Source organism: Pipistrellus hanaki (assembly GCF_964339955.1).
Source record: "Pipistrellus hanaki genome assembly, chromosome: 16".
NCBI lineage: Eukaryota > Metazoa > Chordata > Mammalia > Chiroptera > Vespertilionidae > Pipistrellus > Pipistrellus hanaki.
In genome coordinates this window covers 26,867,327-26,890,422 of record NC_140518.1, presented here as the reverse complement: position 1 = coordinate 26,890,422, position 23,096 = coordinate 26,867,327, and the positions used below count along the sequence as shown (strand labels likewise).

Below are 23,096 nucleotides of genomic sequence, written 5' to 3'. Positions count from 1 at the left end.
GGCTAGCACTACATTCATTAACCTAGGCTTAATAGTTTTGCATACTGACGGTCAAATCAAAACAAAATTCACAAGAGTCTCAATAAAAACAGAGCTGATTTCAGAATCATTCCACATATATACCCAGGTCAGCAAGAGATGGCACCAGAAGAAAGGGCCAAAACATATCCCAAGGAATACACTGACATTCACAAAGTTAGGTGATAAAAACCAAGGAAATTGTGTTATGGATCTTTGCGTTTTATAATAAAAAATTCTGGTTTTCAATTTCATTTCTTATTTTACCGTGTTCTATCACACATTCTACAGGGAACATTGTATACTCTGTAAATCTGACTGATAGGCAAAATGTCTTCCCTAAAAGTAATTTCTATTTAAAGGATGCTTATGAATCAGAAGAACTTTAAGATAAATTTGTTTGTTCCAGAAAATTTCTCCTTCAGGTGGACGTCAACTTCACTTCCTATAATTTATGCTGACAGTGAAGATAACTATCCCCACCAAATTGCTTGTCTATTCCAACTCCTACATGTCCAAGTTAGATTTCATATATATGAGTAAAACTAACATTTCCTTAAAGTATAAATAATGCTATAAAGACGTTATACCAAATTTTGAAATTATTGAGTTCAAAAAGGGAAGAACACCATTCACTCACCTTTCAGTGTCAATCCACTATCAGCCACACCATCACTTATATGTTTTCTGACTACATTCTTGACATCTTCTAGAGCCTGAGGAGCTAATGGAGTGTTGAAACAAATTCTCTAGCAAAAAAACAAACAAACAAATAAACAAAAACACACAACAAAAATCAGCATTAAATATACAATATATAAAAACATTAGTCTAAAAAGCAATATTAAATCAATGAGTTGCAACCAAAAGAAACAAATTATAAATTAGGATGGTCTCTGCCTTGTATTATTTATGTAAAATATGTCAGTTAGAAGGAAAGAAACCTTTCCTACTCTCCCCTTCATATTTCTAAAACATGGGGCTGTTTGTGAAGCTATGTTATATAAGACCAAGAATGAAAAATAACTCAGAGTTCAGATTTCGTCATCCTTAATACACATTCATTGTGTACCATGAAATAACGCTATCAAAGAGTATCCTTGATTCCTATGCTTAAAAGTTTTATACCCTAAGCAAATACTTAAATAGCTTGATATGAAAGGTACTTTTTACATGAAACAGACTCAAGTTTATCAACAAATCACTGTTTAAGCTAATAAATTCTGATAGCTTTTCTCAGCCACCCTCTCCCCTCAAACACACAAAAACAAGGTACACAGACACCAGAAAAAGAGGAAGGTTACCTGAAAGAAGTTGAGTTCAGCATCATTGAGAGTGCCATCATTATCTTGATCAGATATTTTAAATATACGAGTAAGGGCTTTTATACAAGCTGGCTTCATCTAGAAGTCAATGAGAAAAGAAACAATTGTTTTAATTAAAATAGCTTGGATTTTTAAATATCATTTTCATAAGGAAGGCTAAGAATAATTCTGATTGTTCTCACCATCAAATACGTAACACAAATACAACCAGTGTGAAAAATGAACTAAAGCAAAGCCATTTATTTTTATACTCAAACCTTTTTAAGTAAATGAGGACCAATACTGTCTGAATTACTGTCAAATTATAGCTGTGCCAGTGCAATTAGCAGTGTGCCAAGCAGCACTCAGCACTGAGAAGTGTGAGTACTACATACAAGCTCTGCTGCAACTACTCAACTCTGCCTTTGTGGCAGGAAAGCAGCCACAGACAAACATAAAGGAATGAGGATAGCTGTGATGCAATAAAACAGTATTTATGAATGATAAATTCTAAATGTCACAAAATCTCCCCGAATCACAAAATATTACTTATTTTTATTTTTTTCCAGTCATTTAAAAACTGCAACCCTGGCCCTGGCCAGTTGCTCAGTGGTTAGAGCATCGGCCTATGGACTGAAAGGGCATATACCTCCGTTGCAGGCTCAATTGCAGCCCAGGATGGTAACTGATCAATGTGTCTCTCTCACATTGATGTTTTTTTATTCTTCCCTTCCCCCTCTCTAAAAACCAAAAAAAAAAAAAAAAAAAAGAAAAGAAATGAGATAATACTAGTGAAAATGTAAAATGTATTTAGCTCATAGGTTATACAAAAAAACAAGGGGCAGACCAAATGTGGCTCACTGGTCAAAGCAGCCAACCACTCACCTATACTATAAACTTTTCCTGAAAATATCTACAACTTTTTTATTTCTTAAATACTCAGCAGTAAGAAGACAAACAACTCAAGAAATAGCCAAAAAACTTAAACAGACATTTCTCCAAAGAAGATATACAAATGGCAAAATAACCACAAGAAAAGCTGAACAACATCATTACTCACCAGGAAAATGTAAATCAAAACAATAGTGAGATACCACTCACATCCACTATGGCTATTCTATATAATAAAAAAGACTAATATGCAAATCAACCAAGCAGTGGAATGACCAGTTCTATGACAACCAGGAGGCAGACGCTCAACGCAGGAGCTGCCCCCTGGTGGTCAGTGCGCTCCCATAGGGGGAGCACTGCTCAGCCAGAAGCCAGGTTCACAGCTGGCGAGTGCAGCTGTGGTGGCAGGGAGCGGGCCAAAACTGTCAGTTGGACATCTCCCAAGGGCTCCCGGACTACAAGAGGGCACAGGCCAAGCAAATTTCATGCACCGGGCCTCTAGTAATAATATATAAAAAAGTGGGTGGAGGGGAAGGAATAACAAGTATTGGCAAAGAGGTGAAGAAACTGGAACCTTCATACAATTTAATGGTTCCTCAATAAGCTAAATATAGAATTACTAAGTGACCTAGCAACTTCATTACTAATTATACAAAGGAATTGAAAACAGATGTTCAAACTCGTGTGTTAATGTTTATAGCAGTTATATTCACAACTAGAGGCCTGGTGCACAGATTCGTGCATCAGTAGAGTCCCTCGGCCTGGTATGAAAGGATCAGTGGACTTCTGGGTTGCTGCAGCCCGGCCTTACCCGCCAGCTTGTCAGGCTTCAGGCTGCTGTCCCTGGTGATTCTGCACAGCACCAAGTAGTGCGAGAAGTGACAGGTAGCCAGGGAGGAGCTTGAACCAGGGCCAGGCACCGTGTTGCTCCTGCTCATCCCAGCCCACCGCACCTGCTGCTGCTGCCCAGTAGGCTTGCTGGTGCTTAGGGTGATACATGCCAGTATCACCCTAAGCACCCGACTTAGGGTGATACTGGCATGCCCATGACCACACAGCCACTGTGTCATTAGAGCCTTGCTCCTCATGCCTAGTTAGTACTGATGCTGGGACCAGGAGACATGAGCCGCATGCCTGTTGGTCAGCTGAGCAACCCTTCCACTGTGGGAGTGCACTGACCATCAGGGGGCAGCTCCTGAATTGAGCATCTGCCCCCTGGTGGTCAGTGTAAGTCATAGCTACCGTTTGAACAGTTGCTTAGGCTTTTATATAGATAGATAGCCATAAAATGTAAAACAACTGAAAAGTCCATCAATAGATAAGTGGATAAACAAAATGTGAAACGTATCCATACAATAAAGTATTGTCTAGCCATTAAAGAAATGAAATGTTAATATATCTATAACGTGGATGTACCCTGAAAATATTACTATGCTATGTGAAAGAAGTCAAACAGAAAGACCACATGCTGTATGAGTCCATTTATATGAAATGTCCACAAAAAGCAAATCCATACAGACAGAAAGTAGACTGCCCAGAGTTGGGGGGATGGAGGTAACTACTAATGGGTACAGGGTTTCTTTTTGGGGTGATGAAATGTTCTGGAATTAGACAGTGGTAACGAACACACAACTGTGTGAATATACTAAAACCACCAAATTGCACACTTTAAAGGGGTAAATTTTATGGTAAGTGAATTTTAAATAAAAAATAATTAATTTAAAAAGTACATGGCAAAATATTATTCAATTTTAGATATTTCATTAAGGAATTAATGTATTTCTTAGCTATGAAACAAAAAGGAGTATTCAAATTTTATTACATGTTGTACCTATGTCAAATAACTACACAAGTTCTTTCTTTGTGTATGTTTTTAAGTTGATGGACTTTATAGTAGCAAAGCAACTAACCATTACCTAAGTCTTTGGACTTTTTGCTGTTATTATTGCCAATTCTCCTGTTTGTTCTAATGGCATTTCCTAAAGTAGTATTTTATCTGAAATACTTTTCTGAGTATTTAATGTAAATATCTTTGAAGAAAAATACCTAGAAAATGTAAGTATAATAAACAATAAATTTAAATCACAGAAGTTTACAACAATACTTAAAATTAAAAGTTACTAAAAATCACTACCACATTAGAATTAGTACCTACACATTCCAGCCCCTACTAACACAAAATGGGGAGGTGGGGGTGGTGAGGGGAAGGGTTACCTCTTTCTCCTCTGGGCAGTACAAGGGCCCTGTAGGATGAAGAACAGCTTTCTGGGCATAATAAAAGAGCTCTGATATGTTCTTCAGATTTTTTGCTGAACACTAAGAAGAAGAAAAAAAGTTTAAAGTTTTACAATTTGGAAAAAAGCATTTTTCTTAGTAGATATCACAAGATGGTTGTCTACAAAGAGCTAAGAGGCCAACTTCAAGTTCTCTGTTTTATTTGGTTTACATGACTTCCCAAATTTATTCCATCCCACATCTCCCCAGTCTCCTATTCCCAACCTCAATTTAGTGAGAATTCACCAACATAAATTTCAAAATCAAACAAGGCATACCTCCACACAGGTTTCTATTTCAGTGTACTGGTTCATAATAGGAAGGATGGTCTCCATACTACTATATTCCACTAGATCGGATTTGTTCCCAACCAATATCAAAGGCAACCTGAAATAAACAGGGCACACTGTAATACTAAGGAAGACAACATATGTTAGATTTATATTTTAATATACATTAACCCATTCTAACTAATAAGATTTACTTATCTTCCTAATATGAACCCTTTACTGTAGTCAGCTCAGCTCACTAGAAAGCATATTCAACAAATACTGAGTACCTATGATAAGCCAGGAACTGTTGTAGGCTTTAAGGAAATAAGGCAAAGTCCATCCCCATTCTAATAGTGTAACTAAGAAATGGACAATAAGCAAGTAAACTATTTCCAATTGTATTAAGTGCTATGAAGAAAATAAATAGGGTCATATGGGCTAGAGTAATGAAAGGGAACTAATTATATGTAATAATCAGGGAAAATCTTTCTAACAAGGTGGCAGTTGAGTCAAGGAGTGAAGGATGAAATGGAATCTGCCATTTGAAGAGCCAGGGAAGAGCTGGGCAGTAAGGAGGGACAACATGTACAAAGATCCCAAACTAAAAAACCACCTTGTTTAGTCCAAAAAACAAAAACAATGAGAGAGTGGCTGGAGAGTCCTGAGCAAAAGAGGTATGAAATGGGGTTGGGGAGAACAGCAAAGATCAGACACATAAGGACTTACAGATGTAGTAAGGAGAGTAAGTTTTATTGTAAATGTAAAATGGAAAGCTACTGGGGTAATGACATGACCTGATGGACCTTTTAAAATGCAGTCATTTTTAAAAAAATATATATTTTATTGAGTTTTTACAGAGGGGAAGAGAGAAGGATAGAAAGCTAGAAACATTGATGAGAGAGAAACACCAATCTGCTGCCTCTTGCACACCCCCTACTGAGGATGTGCCCGCAACCAAGGTACATGCCCTTGACCGGAATCGAACCTGGGACCTTTCAGTCCACAGGCCGATGCTCTATCTACTGAGCCAAACCGGTTTCGGCAAAATGCAGAGATTTGTTATCTTGAGAGATACATAGTGAAATATTTATAGGGTGATATGGTATGATTCTGCTGTTAGCTTAGATATGGAGGCTGAGGAAAAGTCAAAAAATAAAAATAAAAAACATAGATTTTTGGCTAGATAAAATGGGTAGATCTCCTGAGATAGAAAAGACTGAAAGTATTAAGAAGCAGAGCCCTAACTGATTTGGTTTCCATAGACAGTACGTCAGCCTGAGTGTTCAATTCCAATCAAGGGCAAGTGCCTGGGTTGCAGTCTTGGTCCCCGGCCCTGGTAGGGCCACTTGTGGTGGAAAGCAACAAATTAATGTGTCTTTCTCTCACATTGGTGGTTTTTTCCTCTCTCTGTCTCTTCCCCTCCTTCCCACTCTAAAAACCAATGGGAAAATATCTTCCAAAGAATTTCAAAGAAATCTCTCTGTAGAAATTATAAATGAAGATCCCTAATTTTTCAGAGAACTTATAAAGCACTCACATATACATTATTTCATTGATTCTTAAAATAACCACAAGCATTATCCTCATCTCTGCTTACAGTTGAGGAAACAGGCTCAATGAAGTCAAACTCTTTTTTGTTTTGTTTTGTTAATCCTCACCCCAGGATATTTTCTCCACTGATTTTTAGAGAGAGTGGAAGGGAGAGAGAGAAACACCTATGTGAGAGAGACAAATCAACTGATTGCCTCCCGCAGGAGGCCAGAATCAAATCTGCAACCCAGGTATGTGCCCTTGACTGGGAATTGAACACAAGACCCGCTGGTGCACAGGCTGACGCTCTACCCACCGGCCAATGCCAGCCGGGGCTGAAGTCAAAGACTTAAAGCTCATAAGCAGCCAAACCAGATTTCAAAGGTCATTCACTTTCCTCCAAGTCCCATGCTCTTACACACCCACACAGTGAGCAGTCAATGACAAGGGAGAGTGTCATTCCTCATCAAATGGGCATCTAAGTGAGAGGACATACAGTGCAGTTGAAGAGGAATTCGAAAGCTAAGACTTTTTAAGCATTGGTTTGAGAAAGAGAAATGCAAGATTATCAAAATATTTAATGTCTGAAATTATGAATCAGAGCTCTATGCTGTACTTTGCTCTCAAATATTTGTGTTGCCTCAAATCATTTCTTTCGAAATAGGAGTGGTGTATGTATCTATAGATAGATCTATAGATAAAACAAATGTGGCAAAATGTTAAGGACTGGTGGGTTTAAGTGAAGTGTTTATAGCTATTTATTATACTACTTCTTGTAACTTTTCTGTAAGTTTGAAATTTTTCAATATACGAAGTTGGAGAGAGAAAAAAATACCTGCTATCTTTGTCTGTTCTTTCATTTATGAGAGGAATCCATCGACTTGTTACCTACAATGAAAAATTAACAAGAACTAAGCCATATAGGATCTTCTTTGAAAAATATCCAATCTTAAGACCCCTAAAATTCTAAATTGGGGATCAATTTTGAAAGTGCCCCCACAATTTTGAAAGTGCAACTAAATATGGTGAAAAAAGTCATATAGTCATACCTTATCAATAGAATGCTTGTTGTTAACAGCATAAACTATGCAGATGACATTAGCCTACAAGAAAAATGAACAAATTAATAGTATTTTTGCAATAGTAAGAAAAACTTAGCACGCCTCTAAGAGGAAAAAGTTCATAAGGACTTGCAGCAAAAATACATTCTCAAACTCAGCAGCAACAACAAAATAAGTGAGAGAATGAAAAAATAAGACTTAGAATCATAACTGTTTTCCGACAAAAACCTACTACTATTTTTTTAACTCATCTGTGATTTTTTTTTAAAAATTAATCCTCACCTGAGGATATTTTTTCCCACTGATTTTTAGAGAGAGTGGAAAGGAGGGAGGTAAGTGGGAGAAATAGACACATCCATCGATTGCCTCCTACGTGTGCCCTGATCAGGGCAGGGGATCAAACCTACAACCCAGATACATGCCCTTGACCGGAATCAAACCTGCAACCCTTCAATACACGGGCCGATACTCTAACCAATGACCCACACAGGCCAGGGCACTCACCTGTGATATTTCTTGATGAAGTTGTTCATCACTCTGTTCTGCTTCTACAAATGACAAAGTAAAAAATAGATTCATATTTTACACATGTCCATAAAAACTAATGGCCAGGCTAAAATCTATGCAACACCCATCTAACATCCCTTTACACATTCCTTATTCCTTATGTCATGGTATAGTGCCAGACTAGGTGGCAAAGGCAAGGGCAGGTCAGGGGAAGGGAAGGGTGATAAGGAAGCTGGCTGGCACTGAAAGACAGGTTTACCAGAGGGTAACTCAGACACAGAAGAGCAAAAGGCACTGTTATAAATCTAGGCCGACATCTGACTCAGTGTCGACAGGGTCAGGCAGAAGAGATCAGAAACCCAATCTAGAAGACTGGGTACTGAAAAGTCAGAAGCCCAGACAAAGCATCTATCCAGACAAGGTTAAAAGGCCACATGAGAATCTGGGCAATACAAGCTTAAGATCTAGATAGCAGGTATGAGTAATATTAACCAGGCCCCAGAAGCAAAACTAGAGCATGATAATGATGAGTCAAGAATTCCCTCTTTAGTGCGCATCCCTGGCCAGAACTGGTCTCAATGGGTAGATGTGCCTATAACACCAAGGTACACGAGATAGGCATGATATAGGCGGGAGGAGGAAGCACATAAATGAAGAGCAAAGCCATTATTGACATATTAATTCAGATCATCTTACATTAAATGTTTTCCCCCCAAAATGCCTGTTATTTCTGACATACAAACTAATATCATATGTAAGTTCAACTGCACTTTACACTATGCTAAAATAACTGGTCATTTTTAATATATTTTCATATGTTGAATAATCAATGGGTTATGGCTCCAATTCTAATACTGAAGTGAAATCTAATTATATGGCTACACTTACCTAAAAAAAATTATTCTATAAGTTAAGCTACAGTTATGATACTGTAGCAGAAAGTATCCACTGCCCTCAGCTTCTAATATAGCACAGTGCTGTCCAGTAGAAATATAATGCAAGGAGCCAGGACCGGTTTGGCTCAGTTGATAGAGCGTCAGCCTGTCACTGAAAGGTCCCAGGTTCGATTCCGGTCAAGGGCATGTACCTTGGTTGCGGGCACATCCCCAGTAGGGGGTGTGCAGGAGGCAGCTAATTGATGTTTTTCTCTCTCATCAATGTTTCTAACTCTCTATCCCTCTCTCTTTCTCTCTGTGAAAAATCAGTAAAATATATATTAAAAAAAAAGTATGACAACAGCCAACACAATAGTCATCTGGTGTAAATGAATCAAAATTTTAAAAAAAAGAAAGAAATATAATGCAAGCATATATATGTAATTTTCAATCTGCTAGTAGTCACTGTAAGAAAAGTAACTGGTAAACTTACTTTTACTTAACCTAAAACATCAAAAATATTAAGATTTCAATATATACTCAGAAAAAGTACTAATGAGCTATTTTATATTCTGGCTTCATACTAAATCTTCTAAATTCACTGTATTGTACACTTAGAGCACACTTCAATTTAGACTAGCCACACTTCAAGTGTTCAAATAGTCACATGTTTCTGACTGCACAGTACTAGCATTTATTTTTTAGGCTATCTGAGATACCAGTTTGGCAAAACAAAGTATTACAATGTAGTTATATCCATTAAAAAATATTTTATTGTTTAGACCAGTTTTAGGTTCACAGCAAAACTGAGTAAAGGGTACAGAGATTTCCCATCTACCTCCTGCCTCCATATAGCTTTCCAATGACAACATCACCTATCAGAGTGGTTCATGTTACAACTGATTCTTTAAAAAAAAAAAAAGTTCCAGAAAAAAGCACAATAATTTAATGATGAAAAAGTAGTAGTATATAGAAAAAGATTTAAATTATGAGCAATACCGATGTGCTATTATCATATAATGTAAGCAACTTGATGACTGTTTTAACTACTATTTTATTTAAGACAGAGGTTGAAAAAATAAAGAACAAATTTAGAAATCAACAAATTCTGAAATTTAGAACTCTTTCCAAATCATCACAGCATGCCTGATAACAAATTATCCCAGAACTTCTCTCTGCAACATGCCAATTCAAAGAGGGTAATGACTTATCTACTTCTTGTCATTTACCATTCCTCCTGCCTTTTCATCACTATGAACCCACCTTAGTAAATTAGGGAAGAGAACTGCAAGATAGAGGGTCTATGTGGGTCTGGGGTAGGAACTGGCAGGAAGATATCAATGAAACAAGAATGGTAAATGGTCATTTACTGTTAGAGAAGAAGGATCACTCTTGCTTAATATTTTTTTAAACCTCAGTAAGTACCGTGTTTCCCCGAAACAAGACATCCTTCGAAAATAAGACCTAGCGCATGGAAAGATAAGACATCCCCTGTAAATAGGACCTAGCACAACTTTGGGAGAAAAAATTAATATAAGACCCTGTCGTATTTTCGGGGAGACAGGGTACCTTTTTCCGGATTACTGAACTAACCCTACAGCTTCACCTACAAGAGGTCATTCATTACCTGAGTAATCTACGATGTGTGTTGGAACTCTCTCAGGGGTGACGTCAGCTGGAATAGTGATTTCTTCTGCCCGAGGAGGAACCTTCATTTGAAAAAAAAATACAGAAGAAAAATAGGCCACCTTTGGATATCATTAAAATTGTTAACAGACTATGTAAATGTATCTATTTATTAGCCCCTTTCATCCATACCTATTCTTACAGGTATTTGTTGTACTTTTAAATGCTTGTTTTTGTGTTTTATTACAATGCAAATATATATTAATGGTATATAACAAACCACTTTTTTTAAAAAAAAGCACATTTCTACCTGTGTGGGCACTGGACATAAAAGATATACTTCCGATCTGATGTAGCCTAATGCAGTACTTAAATTAATTTGGTGTTTTAAACATTAGGTTTTTAAATGTTGAGGATAAAAAAGTTTTAGATGTAGAAAGTGATGTTGGCTACACAAAATAGTGAATGTATTTAATGTCCCTAAATTGTACATTGTAAAATCTAATGTTTTCATTCCATTTTGTTGAAAGCTTGACCTACTGTACAAATGAAGAACTATGTTAATCTAAAGCAATCCTCAAATAAAAACAATGTTATAAAAATTCATTTCTTCTGGAAGATAACTAATTGGCAACAGAATAAGCCTTATGTTTAATGATCCCATTTTTTTTTTTTAGAAATACTGGATGATTTTTAATCAATTAAAAATTCCTTATGCACACTAAAGAGGACTATGCTAAAATGATAATTCTAAACTAAGTTAAACTATCATAGAAAACTTTTAGGTATTACATCTTGGGTGATCATAATTAATGTTGCTAATTCTGTAAACCACACAGGAAAATACACTTCACTTCATAAATTAAGCAGTAGTTATTTAACCATGTTACTTAAGAGGGGAAAAAGGCAGAAGAAACAATGAATGATCATATGGCCACTGTTGAAAACACTATTATATCATACATCATATTCCTGTCTAAATAATGAAGTTATACAGATATTCCTACCTAAGTAAGAGTAAAAAAAAAAGGGGGGGGGGGAGGCGGGTTTAAATGTAAATTGTGGCGCTAATAACACCTGCAATATGAAGAGAATAAAAAGAAATAATTTTCATCCCATTATATTGATCCCATTCCCCATAACAATATCCTGATTTTATGTAGGGCCCTAACCAGCAATCCCCCATACTGGAACTTCCAAAATGTAAACAAATATATTGCCAGTAATAATAAAACCCACTTCACTTTTAGTAGCACTCCCATTATAAGCTTATCTCATTTGAGACCCACACTAATCCTTTTAGGTAAGTAGGCAAAGGCAGAATGAATTATTTCTATTTATAAAATGATTGGAGGTGAACAATATTAAAGGGTTTCAAATATGTGTGTCATAATCCTAGTTGTTCTAATGCCTCAAAGACTAGGAGGTGTCAGGTGGAAGGCAGGTGGGGATTCAGCCCTTTTGCCCTAACTTCAACAAAAGGAATATCCATCTGTTTTATGACAACATTTTATGTTTAAGAAACAATCTCTTCCCCCCCCCCCTCTCTCTCTCTCTCACACACACACACACACACACACACACACACATGAAAGGATTACAGATTAGTTGACTTCTATTATCCCTTTCAGCTCCCATTTTAGAGATGAGATTAATAAGCACAGAGATGACAATATCCCAGCCAAGGTCAAAAGTATAGGAAATGCAAAGGACTGAGGTGAACTCAGATCTAGCGTGACTCTTTCTCTTACACAGTTTCAGGGATGTCTTGTATAAAATAATATGAGCTTTTTCAAAAATCACAACTGTCAGAAAGGAAGCACATGCAAAAAAGGCAGAATTTGTTTCATTTTAACTCAATTTTGAGAAATTTAAAACATTTTAAAAATAGCAAAGAGATCAAAACGTTTACCTCCTCTGGAAATTCTTCACTGACCAGAGACATAATCAGTGATGTCTTCCCAACTCTAGCTGTGAAGAGAAAAATCATTACTTTAATAGATTGTTCAGGTTCATGAGCTCATAATTCAGCAACCACATAGAAAGTCTGTTATTTGTTAGCTACCCTGTTTCCCTGAAAATAAGACAGTGTCTTATATTAATTTTTTCTCCCAAAGTTGCGCTAGGTCTTATTTTCAGGGGATGTCTTATTTTTCCACGGGCTAGGTCTTATTTTCGGAGGATGTCTTATTTTCAGGGAAACACGGTAGAATCAGAGGCATCCAAATTACCACATTTTAGTACAATACTTCAAGTATATCTCTTTTTCTTCTGCTTAAAAAGTTACACATACTCATTGTTTATTTTTTTGTTTTTTTAAAATATATTTTATTGATTTTTTACAGAGAGGAAAAGAGAGGGAAAGAAAGTTAGAAACATCGATGAGAAAGAATCATCGATCAGCTGCCTACTGGGGATGTGTCCACAACCAAGGTACATGCCCTTGACCGGAATCTCATTTTGATGTTTCTCTCTCATCCCCTCCCCTACTGCCCTTCCACACTCTCTCTCTTAAAAAAAAAAATAAAAAAAAATAATAATCAGTGGAAAAAATTCCTTGGATGAGGATTTAAAAAAATAATATAAAGGTTAATCTTTTTTTTAAATGATTTTTTATAAAGAGGAAGGGATAGGGATAGAGAGCTAGAAACATCGATGAGAGAGAAACATCGATCAGCTGCCTCCTGCACACCCCCCACTGGGGATGTGCCTGCAACCAAGGTACATGCTCTTGACCGGAATAGAACCTGGGACCCTTGAGTCCTCAGGCCGATGCTCTATCCACGGAGCCAAACTGGTTTTGGCTAAATGGTAATCTTATTGGAAACACTGACCTTTAACTTGTAGGATGTGATGCTAGCTCAGGATAGTTAATGTCAAAATTGAATTCAGCCCTACCTTGTTTGGCTCAGTGGATAGAGCACAAGCCTGTGGACTGAAAGGTCCCCGGTTCGATTCCAGGCAAGGGCACATGCCCAGGTTGTGGGCTCGATTCCCAGTAGGGGGTGTGTAGGAGGCAGCCAATCAATAATTCTGTCATCATTGATGTTTCTATCTCTCTCTTTCCCTCTCCCTTCCTCTCTGAAGTTAGTAAAAATATATTTTTTAAAAATTAAATTGAATTGTAGGAGACCCAATTAGTGCCTGAAAATTGTTAGGAATGCAGCGGGCTTGAGAGTTTTGTATTTATAAAAGAAAGTGATGATGACTCAAAACACTGAGAAGCACTGTAATAGATCTTCTATCCAAGAGTGTGAGTTCTACTCAGATTTATTTGCCACCTACTTGGACCAAGTCTTAAGTGGGGATAATATGGGAAATGTAGATAGACAAAATTGCCACAGAAGAGGTATGGGTCAAGTGCCATGTTCAATCACTCTGTTTAAAGAAAGGAAGCGGGGGCAGGAAAGCTCAGAAGAAAGCATTATCTACTTCTCCCAGAGGTCTGGAAACACAGCAGGAAATTTGAAATGAATAATCACTTAAGGCACGTGTGTCCTTACGACAGTATTGTGCCTGTGTAATGCCCAGGCAACCTTCCAGAATACCACCAGTGGTTTCCCAAAGGACTCCCTAGCTGTTCTTGGCGAAAACCTGGTATTTCCTATCAGCTACTGAGCATCTCCAGAAAGACTTAGGAACAAGTATTTCTCTGTCACCCACAGGAAATACGGTAACAGAAAACATGTTTGTCTTGTCCACTGTTGAATCCCTAGCTCCTAGCAAATGCATTTAGTAAATGCATTTGGCTTAGTGGTTAAGGGTACAGATTTGAAATTCTGTGTTTGGCTTCTTTTGAGGGAGAGAGGGAAATACAATGAGGATTGAAAGTTATACACTTTCAATGTGCACGAATCCATGCACTGGGCTGCTAGTGAATCTATAAGAACAAGTGGGACTTGCCAAGCCAACATGGGGTCCAGGAACTTTTAGAACTTGACTTATATTCAGCATTTCATAACTTTTTCCCTTAAATGAGTCCTTTTAATCCTGGCCTTGTTTAGGGTCTTTGCAACCTCAAACCTTCAACTAGCTCAAGGTAATATTCACCTCAACACCTATAGTTGTTTATCCTAATTCCACATCATTATGCACAATGGAGGCCAAAGTTACCTTATTAAAAATGAGCGATTATCCAGCATCAGGAAACCTAGAACTTGGACCTCATATTTATTTTTTTTCTCTTAGCGAGTGATGCTGCAGAGCAAGAAGAATACGTTTGGGAGAGAGCCCTAATACGGTTCCTTGCATACAGTAATCACCGCTCTGATCGCAGAGCTCTGTGGATCACCAGGCAGGATAATGCCTCTGCTGTGAAGTCCAATCAAGTCCACGGGGCCTTGTACTTTACGCAATTTCTTTTAGCAGGCAGTATAACTCCAGGTGCTTAAACCAAACATTTTAGAAGACCCAATGGCTGTACAATTCCTGGGACCTTTGAACACCTTGGCTTTTCTGGCCACAGTGGAGATGTCTGTTTTTCCCTACTGTCTCCAAAGTCACAAAACTCCCACTAACACTGATGTTTCCAGAGACATTTCCGTTTCTGAAGAGCTCTCCTGGATACCTTATATATCTCTATATTCTTATCATTATCTTCCATGTTAGGAGCGGGGAAAAATTAATTTGATACTCAACAACTCCGATGCTCCTTGGTAATCAAAAGGAAAATAAACCTCACTCTTGCTCGGTCCTTGAGAGGTCCTATTCTCCCTTAACACCGTTAAGCCTTTGATCCTTCTCATAATCCCCTTTTCAGATTACCATTTAAAAGTTTCGATTACATCCCACCTCTCTAAGGCCCTCACCAGAAGAAGCCTACCTAACTTTTAACAGTTCACAATATTAAAACAGAATGAATGAAATCAAGTCAATCACCAACATCAAAAAGCCTATTAGTTTTCAAAAAAGTTAAGGACTTGTTCTCCTTAATCAGACTCACTGAGAACCCCTTAGCAAAATTCAGGCCCTTGACAAGTGTCTGTGTTAAAGTCCCCTCCCTCACCATAACCCTTACAACTGTCCCTCATCTCTCTTCTTAAAAACTCAGAACAACCCTTCCCTGGCCATAGTCCCTTCTGCTTTCCCACCGGTCCCCTACACCTCCAGAGATATTCTCAGAAGAGAAAGACCAACATTCAAAGGAAATTCAAATTTCTTCACAGCTCAGCTCAGCTCAGCAAGGCAATTCTGGCTGCCTATCCAGCAGCAGGCTCCTGCCAAGATACAAACCTGCCAGGAGGTCTATTCCAGCAGGGCAGGCCCCAGAGGCGGGAAAGGAAACACCTTGGCTAGAGAGGAGGTATTGTAAAGACTACAAGTAAAGGGCCTGACTTACGTTCGCTCGTACAGACGTACAAGACAGTGGTACCAAGAGTGGGAATACTTCAATTTATTTATTTGAATATTATCTTTTAGAGCGTGAATTTATTTTTTTATCCATTCATATCTTGGCTCATTAGAGAATATGAGGCAGTTTAGCACTCACAACAATAAAACAATTCCATCTAGTTTCAGAGGTAAGACTTTTTAAAAATCAAAGAACGTAAACCATTTCCTCATAAAAATCCGAGGGCAATTTCCTTTTTAAAAATAAGTTCAAAATCAGAGCAAGAGGCAGATTAATGAACTTGGGAGAAAACGAGCATGTTTTCATTAGTATCATTTTAGGTTTCCTTTCAGAAGAGCAGTGAGATGGCAGATGCTTTAACTAATAAAGGATTACATAGGTGGATTTAGTTAAGAAATGTTTAAGTGATATTAATCTAGGGCATTTTGCTCCCCTTGTGCCTGCCTACCTCATCTTGAGTGAGACTACCAAAAAATAACAACAACAATAATAAAGCAGGTTTAAAATGAAAATTTCATGCTAATTGAGAAATAAACAAGTGCCTCAGATAAGGAAAACATTTTTAAAATATTTTGTATTTAAAAAAATATTTATATAAGCCTAGATTAAAAAAGATCCCTTAAAAATGGCAGATATGAGTATAAACACTACACATTTTTAATTGATAAGAAAATAAAAATTATTTCCATTAAAGAAACAAAACCTCAAGCTCCTCTCTAGTTACTGTACCAATTAAATTTTATATCTACTATAAAATAAAGTATAAAGATATTTTATATACTACTGTTTTATAACAAATAAATATCAATGAATTTCATTCAAAATTATATATGGAAAGATAGGTATACAGTATTTTATGTAAATATTAATATGAAGGACAAAAATATCCTGTTAGCCAGCCATCTGATAATCCCTCTTCCCTCTATTTTGTCTGAGAAGTAGTAAAGTATTCTATAAAAACAAAAAGCATGTCTGAAGGAAAGAAGGCCTTCTGATTCACTTCAATTCAACATGCCACACTCTGAGACTCCATGTTTCTAAGTAGGTCATCCATGGGAACATCATTCATCACTACAGAACAAATTATCTAGATTTATCCAGGCTAAAAATGTCTTTGTCTTCTCATCACATCTTTTGGACATCTAGTTCTAAATGACGGCAAATTCCTAATATTCATGAAGCAGAAATAATATTTTCTGGGTCCAATTACCGCCAACAAACACTGTATGCTTCAAAGGTACCTACTCCTCATTTTTTATTCATTAAGAAGGCGTGTCGGCTTTTCCTAAGTTATTCTAATTAGAATACACAGAGAAGGGAAGGGTGACTATGAAAGTGTATCTTTAAGTGGAAAACTTGAGCATTTGGGAAAATAGCTGAGCATCATTCCAAAGGAAAATATTATTGACCATATGCAGATGATGCGGGCCTGCAGAAGGACCAATGCTGTGATCTTCCCTCTCCTTTATCCCTGATCCACACCAGCGCCCAATGGTGCCAGAAGAACAAGAGACAGTGGAGAAAGGATACTTCAACATATTGATCAGAAAATCAGGTAGTAAACACTGTCTATTTGAAACTGAGCAGTTTAATCTTCAAATATCATTCTAACAAATACCAGTATGGAAAGCTATATGGCTTTAACAGGACCACAGAGAGTTTTTTGTCTTCCTAAATTAACTATTGGCTTAATTCTTGAATTCTCTTTAATTTTTATTCCTAGCCTACACCTAAAGAATCGTTCCACAACCCCTTCATATCTCTAAGATGAACCTCTGGTGTTTCAAAGAGAAATTGACTTCGCTTGGCAAGAACAATAATTCCTGGCAGCCAAGACATGGAACAGACATGCATTGTCAGTGTAAGTCACTGGTCTACTTTATTGCCAGAATACAGGAATCTCCCAGACAAAACAGAGCTAAGGACATGGGACTAGAGACGGGATGAATGCTGCCTCTTCAGATCCTACCAATAACCACAGCAGACTGGATTTAAGAAAGAATGATCAAATTTTTATGACTGAGAGGAATGGTTTGGAAAACAAGTTAAGTCTAAATAAATGGAACTAACCGAACTCATTCATTCTTTCAACAATTATCTGAGTGGCTATTTTGTGCTAAGTCTATTCTAGGCACTGGGGATATCTAAACAAACAAGACCAATTCCCTGCCCTCAGGAAGCTTTCTAGCCCAAGGAAACAAGAAATAAACAAGAAAAAAAGAAACAAGAGTAAAGCAAGGGCCGGATTGAGAAGGACTTCCTAAGCCACCGTTAAAAAGTTTGGACTTTATTCTAAGTGAAAGCAGACATCATCTGGGAATTTTTAAAATGGGTAACAAGATCTGAGATACTTTTTAAAGATGAGGCTATTTGCTACATGGAGAATGAACTAAATTAGAAGCAAGGAGACCAGTTAAGGAGACACAGTATTGCAAAAGCCTAGGCCAACCTTGAACTAGTTTGTCAAAGGTTCCGCTGATAAACTAATCAGTTACAAATCAGGTAAGAGCTACTGGATTCATTTAAAAAAGGAGAATAACAATTCTACTCTCTTAATAATCTGAACAGTAGAAAACAACTACATCTCAATTTAATTTATAAGCAAGGCCTTAGTAAACTAAAACTACCTTGTATACTTTTAATGTAGCTACATGATTCAGATAAAGGGTAATAATGCTGATTTTACTGTAATAAGGACATTTGTTTAGCATGCAAATCTAGTTAAATTCAAATTTTGGCCAACAAATCTGACCATGAAAAGCTATAACCTGAAGAACTAAGATTTGTGTGGTTGCATCTTTAAAGATTTTTAACATTTTGTTTTGTTTAAAGATGGTAATTAACGTTTCCTTTGGCCTGAATGGTATTTAATATGTTCAATAATTAAGATAAGGTGCAGGTGATATTTAAAACACTTGGGCTTTCTCTGCAAATAAACACCTTAAAATGTATGTTCAGCCTAACTTCTCTGATCTAATCATCAAATAAATATGAAGCGATTAGTTAGCAATAAAGCCTGGATGGGTCAGATTCCAGATGTGCCAAAGGCCCATTTCATCTTCAGGGGACAGTGTAAGTTTGGCAAGAGAGTGCTGAAACCATTCACAACTACGTATTTAGGAGCCTCAATGAATGAAGCTGCGGCTGTGTGGTGCAGGGACACAAACTAACAGCAATAAAATGCGCTGAAGTGATGGAAAAAAAATAGGCTTTACAATACCAGATATGATGCCCTTTTTCCTTTGCCTTTTCCCATTCCCCTTAGTTACATCTTAAAACTACAACTGAGCCGAAACCAGTTTGGCTCAGTGGATAGAGCGTCGGCCTGCGGACTGAAGGGTACCGGGTTCAATTCAGGTCAAGGGCATGTACCTTGGTTGCAAGCACATCCCCAGTAGGGGATGTGCAAGAGGCAGTTGATTGATGACTCTCTCCCATCGATGTTTCTAATTCTCTATCTCTCTCCCTTCCTCTCTGTAAAAAATCAATAAAATATGTTTAAAAAACAAAACAAAACTACAACTGAATTACTACCACATTTTCCTAAAAAAGTGGTTTTCCTGATAAATCCACATTGCAGGGCAGTACTATTTAAAATAGTCTTGATCACACTTATATATACCTAGTATTTATTTGCCGGAACCGGTGGATAGAGCGTCGGCCTGTGGACTGAAGGGTCCCAGGTTCGATTCCAGTCAAGGGCATGTACCTTGGTTGCGGGCACATCCCCAGTAGGGGGTGTGCAAGAGGCAGCTGATCGATGATTCTCTCTCATCGATGTTTCTAACTCTCTATCCCTCTCTCTTCCTCTCTGTAAAAAAATCAATAAAAAATATACTTAAAGTGCTACAGCTAGGTTAACAGCTATCAAATATTTACATTAAATCTCAAAAAGTAATGCTTAAAATGTTCTCCCTCACCTTCAAAATACTATCCTTTAAAATAACTAATTAAATGTTTCAAATAAGTATACCTCTTTGTAGTATTTTTAAAAATATACATTTTATTGATTTTTTTACAGAGGAAGAGAGAGGGGTAGAGTTAGAAACATCAATGAGAGAGAATCATTAATCAGCTGCCTCTTACACACCACCAACTGGGAATGTGCCCGCAATCAAGGTACAAGCCCTAGACTGGAATCGAACCTGGAACCTTTCAGTCCGCAGGCCGATGCTCTATCCATTGAGCCAAACCAGTTTCAGCTCTTTCTAGTATTTTTAAATGTGAAAAAAAAGTATATAATAGTATGGTAGCTGGCCTGAAGTTTTTGGTACCACACTTCTTAAGAAAAATGTCTTCCTCAAAACCTAAGGCTTTCTCGTGTCAAGTTTTGCCCTCTGATAAAAAAAAAAAACAACTCTTCTTGCACGTATACTTTTGTCAACTCTCTTATTTGCTTTAATTTCTGCAGAACATAGCTTGTAATTTTTCTAACAAATGTTTAATTATTTTCTGTATTTCTAAATAAATAATACTGTTAACATTTTAACTTAAATGTCTTTTTAAATTTATTTTGTTATTGTTTTTCCTTTTCTTTTTTTTCACTTAAATGTCTTAAGGCTGATAATATATTTTAATATATGTATAGTCTTCCTATTAGGTGTTTTGCAGACTGATTATATGTAACTGTTTCCTATGTTTAAAACTAATTAAACATGGGATTTTTTGCTTTTTAAAAATTAATGTTAAAATGAATATATTATAGAAAAGAAAAAAAGTGGATATACCATAAAGCCATTTGAGGATACAGCCAGGATCAGTTTCTAAGCCGATCATCTACGCCCTTTTCCTACCTTGCTTTTCCAAATACATCAGCATGAGTCATGTTCAATAACACCTTCCTGAACTTTGTCAAGGAAGTCCATGCAAAATACAGATTAAGATATGGTTATAGCCCTGGCCAGTGTGGCTCAGTCGGTTTGAGTGTCCTCCCATTCACCAATGGGATGGATTCCCATTCAGGACATACACCTCAGTTGCCGATTCCATTCCCAGTCTGGACCCTCGAGAGAGGCAACCCATCCATGTTTCTCTCTCTGTCTCTCTCTCTCTCAAAAAAAAAAAAAAAAAAAAAAGAAAGAAAGAAAGAAAGAAAAAGTTATAAAGATTAAAATTCATAACTGCAAATAAAAAAGTAAGCTGGCTAAAGTTTACTTCCAACTTCTAATTCTAAAGGGAGATTTCTCCAAACAGCAGGTGAACAGAGATTTCAATGAACAGCAAAACACACTACAGAAGGGGCCCTTTCTTCCTTGGGAGAATATCGCAGGGACTTGGGGGGGCTCCCCTAGAAGGGAGTGGGGTCCAGAACAGAGCGCTTCCGAACAGCAATGGCAACGCTTTAACTACCCTGTGTTTGAAAACGAGCAGCCCAGTCCCGCCAGCCCACTCTCTCATTTCAGTCCCACCAACGGAGCCATGGCACTGGTACAGTGTCATCAAGAAGCCTCTGCTGTCCTGTCCCCAAGGCCGGGAACAGAAGGCATTTCCCCTCCATTATATTGTATCTTCAAAGCGTGAAGGGTCTCTCCTGTGTATGTGTCTCGGCGTGCCTGTCCTGTCCTTATTTATAAATCAACCCCCCAGTAGCCACGGAATAAAGACCGGGGAAAGTAGTAACAACAATTTCGGGTAACAACAATTCTCTCGACTAAAGGACCGTCCGCAGAGAATTATTCATTCATTGAGCCCCTGTATAACTTGAAGTAGAGAGTACATTTTTGAGGCGTGAGCAAGTGTATCCAGAGTTATGCCAATTGCAAAGCACAAAGAATCACTAAAAGCGCTCCCTATCTTCATGTCAATGCTGAGTGAGTGAGTGAGTGAGTGAGTGAGAGAGAGAGAGGGAGAGGGAGAGAGAGAGAGAGAGAGAGAGAGAGAGAGAGAGAGAGAGAGAGACTGCGTTGGTGGGGGGCAAAGGCAGAAACGAGAGAGAGAGAGAGAGAGAGAGAGAGAGAGAGAGAGAGAGAGAGAGAGAGAGAGAGAGAGAGACAGACAGACACTGCGTTGGTGGGGGGCAAAGGCAGAAACCTGACCTTGTGCACCAGTCGGAGTCCTGCACCCCTCCCCCTAGCTTTCCCGGGAGCCGCTCCCGCCTTCCCCATTGGCCAGGCCGCTGGTCCCAGCACCTGCCCAGCGGTGACCAGGGAGTCTCCGCTGAAGGAACGCCAGGGGGTCTGACGGGAGGCGGCCTGGAACCGCCGAGGCCCAGGAGGTGAGGAATCGCAGAGGAACAGGCGGAGAGGACCTTCGGAGGGATGAGGCCGGGCGGCCAGGGACTAATGGGGACACGGCTTGGGAGGGCGAATGGGGGACAGGGAAGGGGGTCTTAGGAGGGCCTCGGGGAGGGAGGGAGAAGGTGGAGAGCCTCCTGCAGACAGCCCAAAGGGAAGCGTAACGGTGCCCGGAGCATTGGAGGAACGCGGGGCGGCGCAGGGCGGGAAGGCCCGGGGCGGCAGGGGCTGCGGTGGCCGCCGCCGCCGCCGCCGCCGGCCCGGGAGCGCGGACTCACGTTCTCCCACCAGCAGGATCCGCACGTCTTTCTTCATGTCGGCGGCTCGTAGGGGCCGGGCTCGGCCCGCATGCATGGAGCGGACTCCTCTCGCTGGGAGCGCCCACTCCAAGGCACCGCTCTTCCCCCGCGCTGCCTGCCAGCCTCTCCCGCTGCCCCGCCCGAGCCTGGGCCACCCGGGCCGGCCTCGCCGCCTTCTCCGCAGCTAACCCGCTCCAGAGCCGGGACACAGCCAGCTCCGCCTCCTCCGGCTCCGCGAGCGGCGGCGGCGGCGGCGGCGGCGGCGGCGGGGTGGACGGGGCGCCGCGAGGGACAAGTGCTTTCAGAACGCGAACGCGAACGCGGACGCTGCTCAGACTTAAGCTGCGTTCCCGCCTCCCCGCGGCGGCGCAGAACCGGGGAGCCGGGGAGCCTCTCCTACCCTCTGCTGGGCACAGATACTTGCGTCGCGTTCTGAGCTGCGAATTTGAGTGGCAGAGCCGCTAGTCTGACCCCATTGATTTTACAAAATAGGGGCAGAAGCTCCTTATCCAAAGTAACATAGCTGGAGGATGGCAGGGACTCGAGATGGGGATATTCTCACCAGACTATAAACCCTAGGAGGGCAGCAACCTGTTTGCCAAATTTTCGGCTGTACCCCCACTTTATGGGAGACAGGCCTCTGGAAATGCTTGATTGAGTAAAGGATGATGGCTCCCGGATCGAGCCCTTTCCACTTCCCAAAGCCCACCACCCCGGCTGCTTGCCTTTTGCATTATAAATAAGATGCTTTTAGTCTGTGTTTAAACAGATTTTTTTTTTTTTGTAGCCAAACTAAGTGACTTCCTGTGGTTTACTTAGGTAGGGTTTCCTCTTAAACCCCCCCCCCCCTTACATC

The 23,096-nt window shown here is 39.2% G+C and overlaps 1 protein-coding gene across 11 annotated transcripts in view; it reads right to left on the bottom strand.

The window, feature by feature from the left end:
• The window catches only part of RHOT1 (ras homolog family member T1), a 51,156-nt gene extending 28,060 nt beyond the window's left edge, over nt 1–23,096 (bottom strand). For 3 of the 11 annotated variants that reach the window (XM_084862741.1, XM_084862742.1, XM_084862740.1), the window contains exons 1-10: nt 22,220–23,094; nt 12,271–12,329; nt 10,360–10,441; nt 7,855–7,898; nt 7,339–7,392; nt 7,125–7,177; nt 4,766–4,874; nt 4,428–4,529; nt 1,323–1,421; nt 659–767 (exon numbers count right to left, since the gene is read on the bottom strand). In XM_084862741.1, coding sequence (XP_084718867.1) covers nt 659–767; nt 1,323–1,421; nt 4,428–4,529; nt 4,766–4,874; nt 7,125–7,177; nt 7,339–7,392; nt 7,855–7,898; nt 10,360–10,441; nt 12,271–12,329; nt 22,220–22,295 — 787 coding nt within the window. In that variant the 5' untranslated portion in view covers nt 22,296–23,094. Of the gene's footprint in view, nt 1–658; nt 768–1,322; nt 1,422–4,427; nt 4,530–4,765; nt 4,875–7,124; nt 7,178–7,338; nt 7,393–7,854; nt 7,899–10,359; nt 10,442–12,270; nt 12,330–22,219 lie in introns of all 11 variants that reach the window. The other 8 variants (XR_014793053.1, XM_084862747.1, XM_084862745.1 and 5 more) reach the window with 6 other exon arrangements.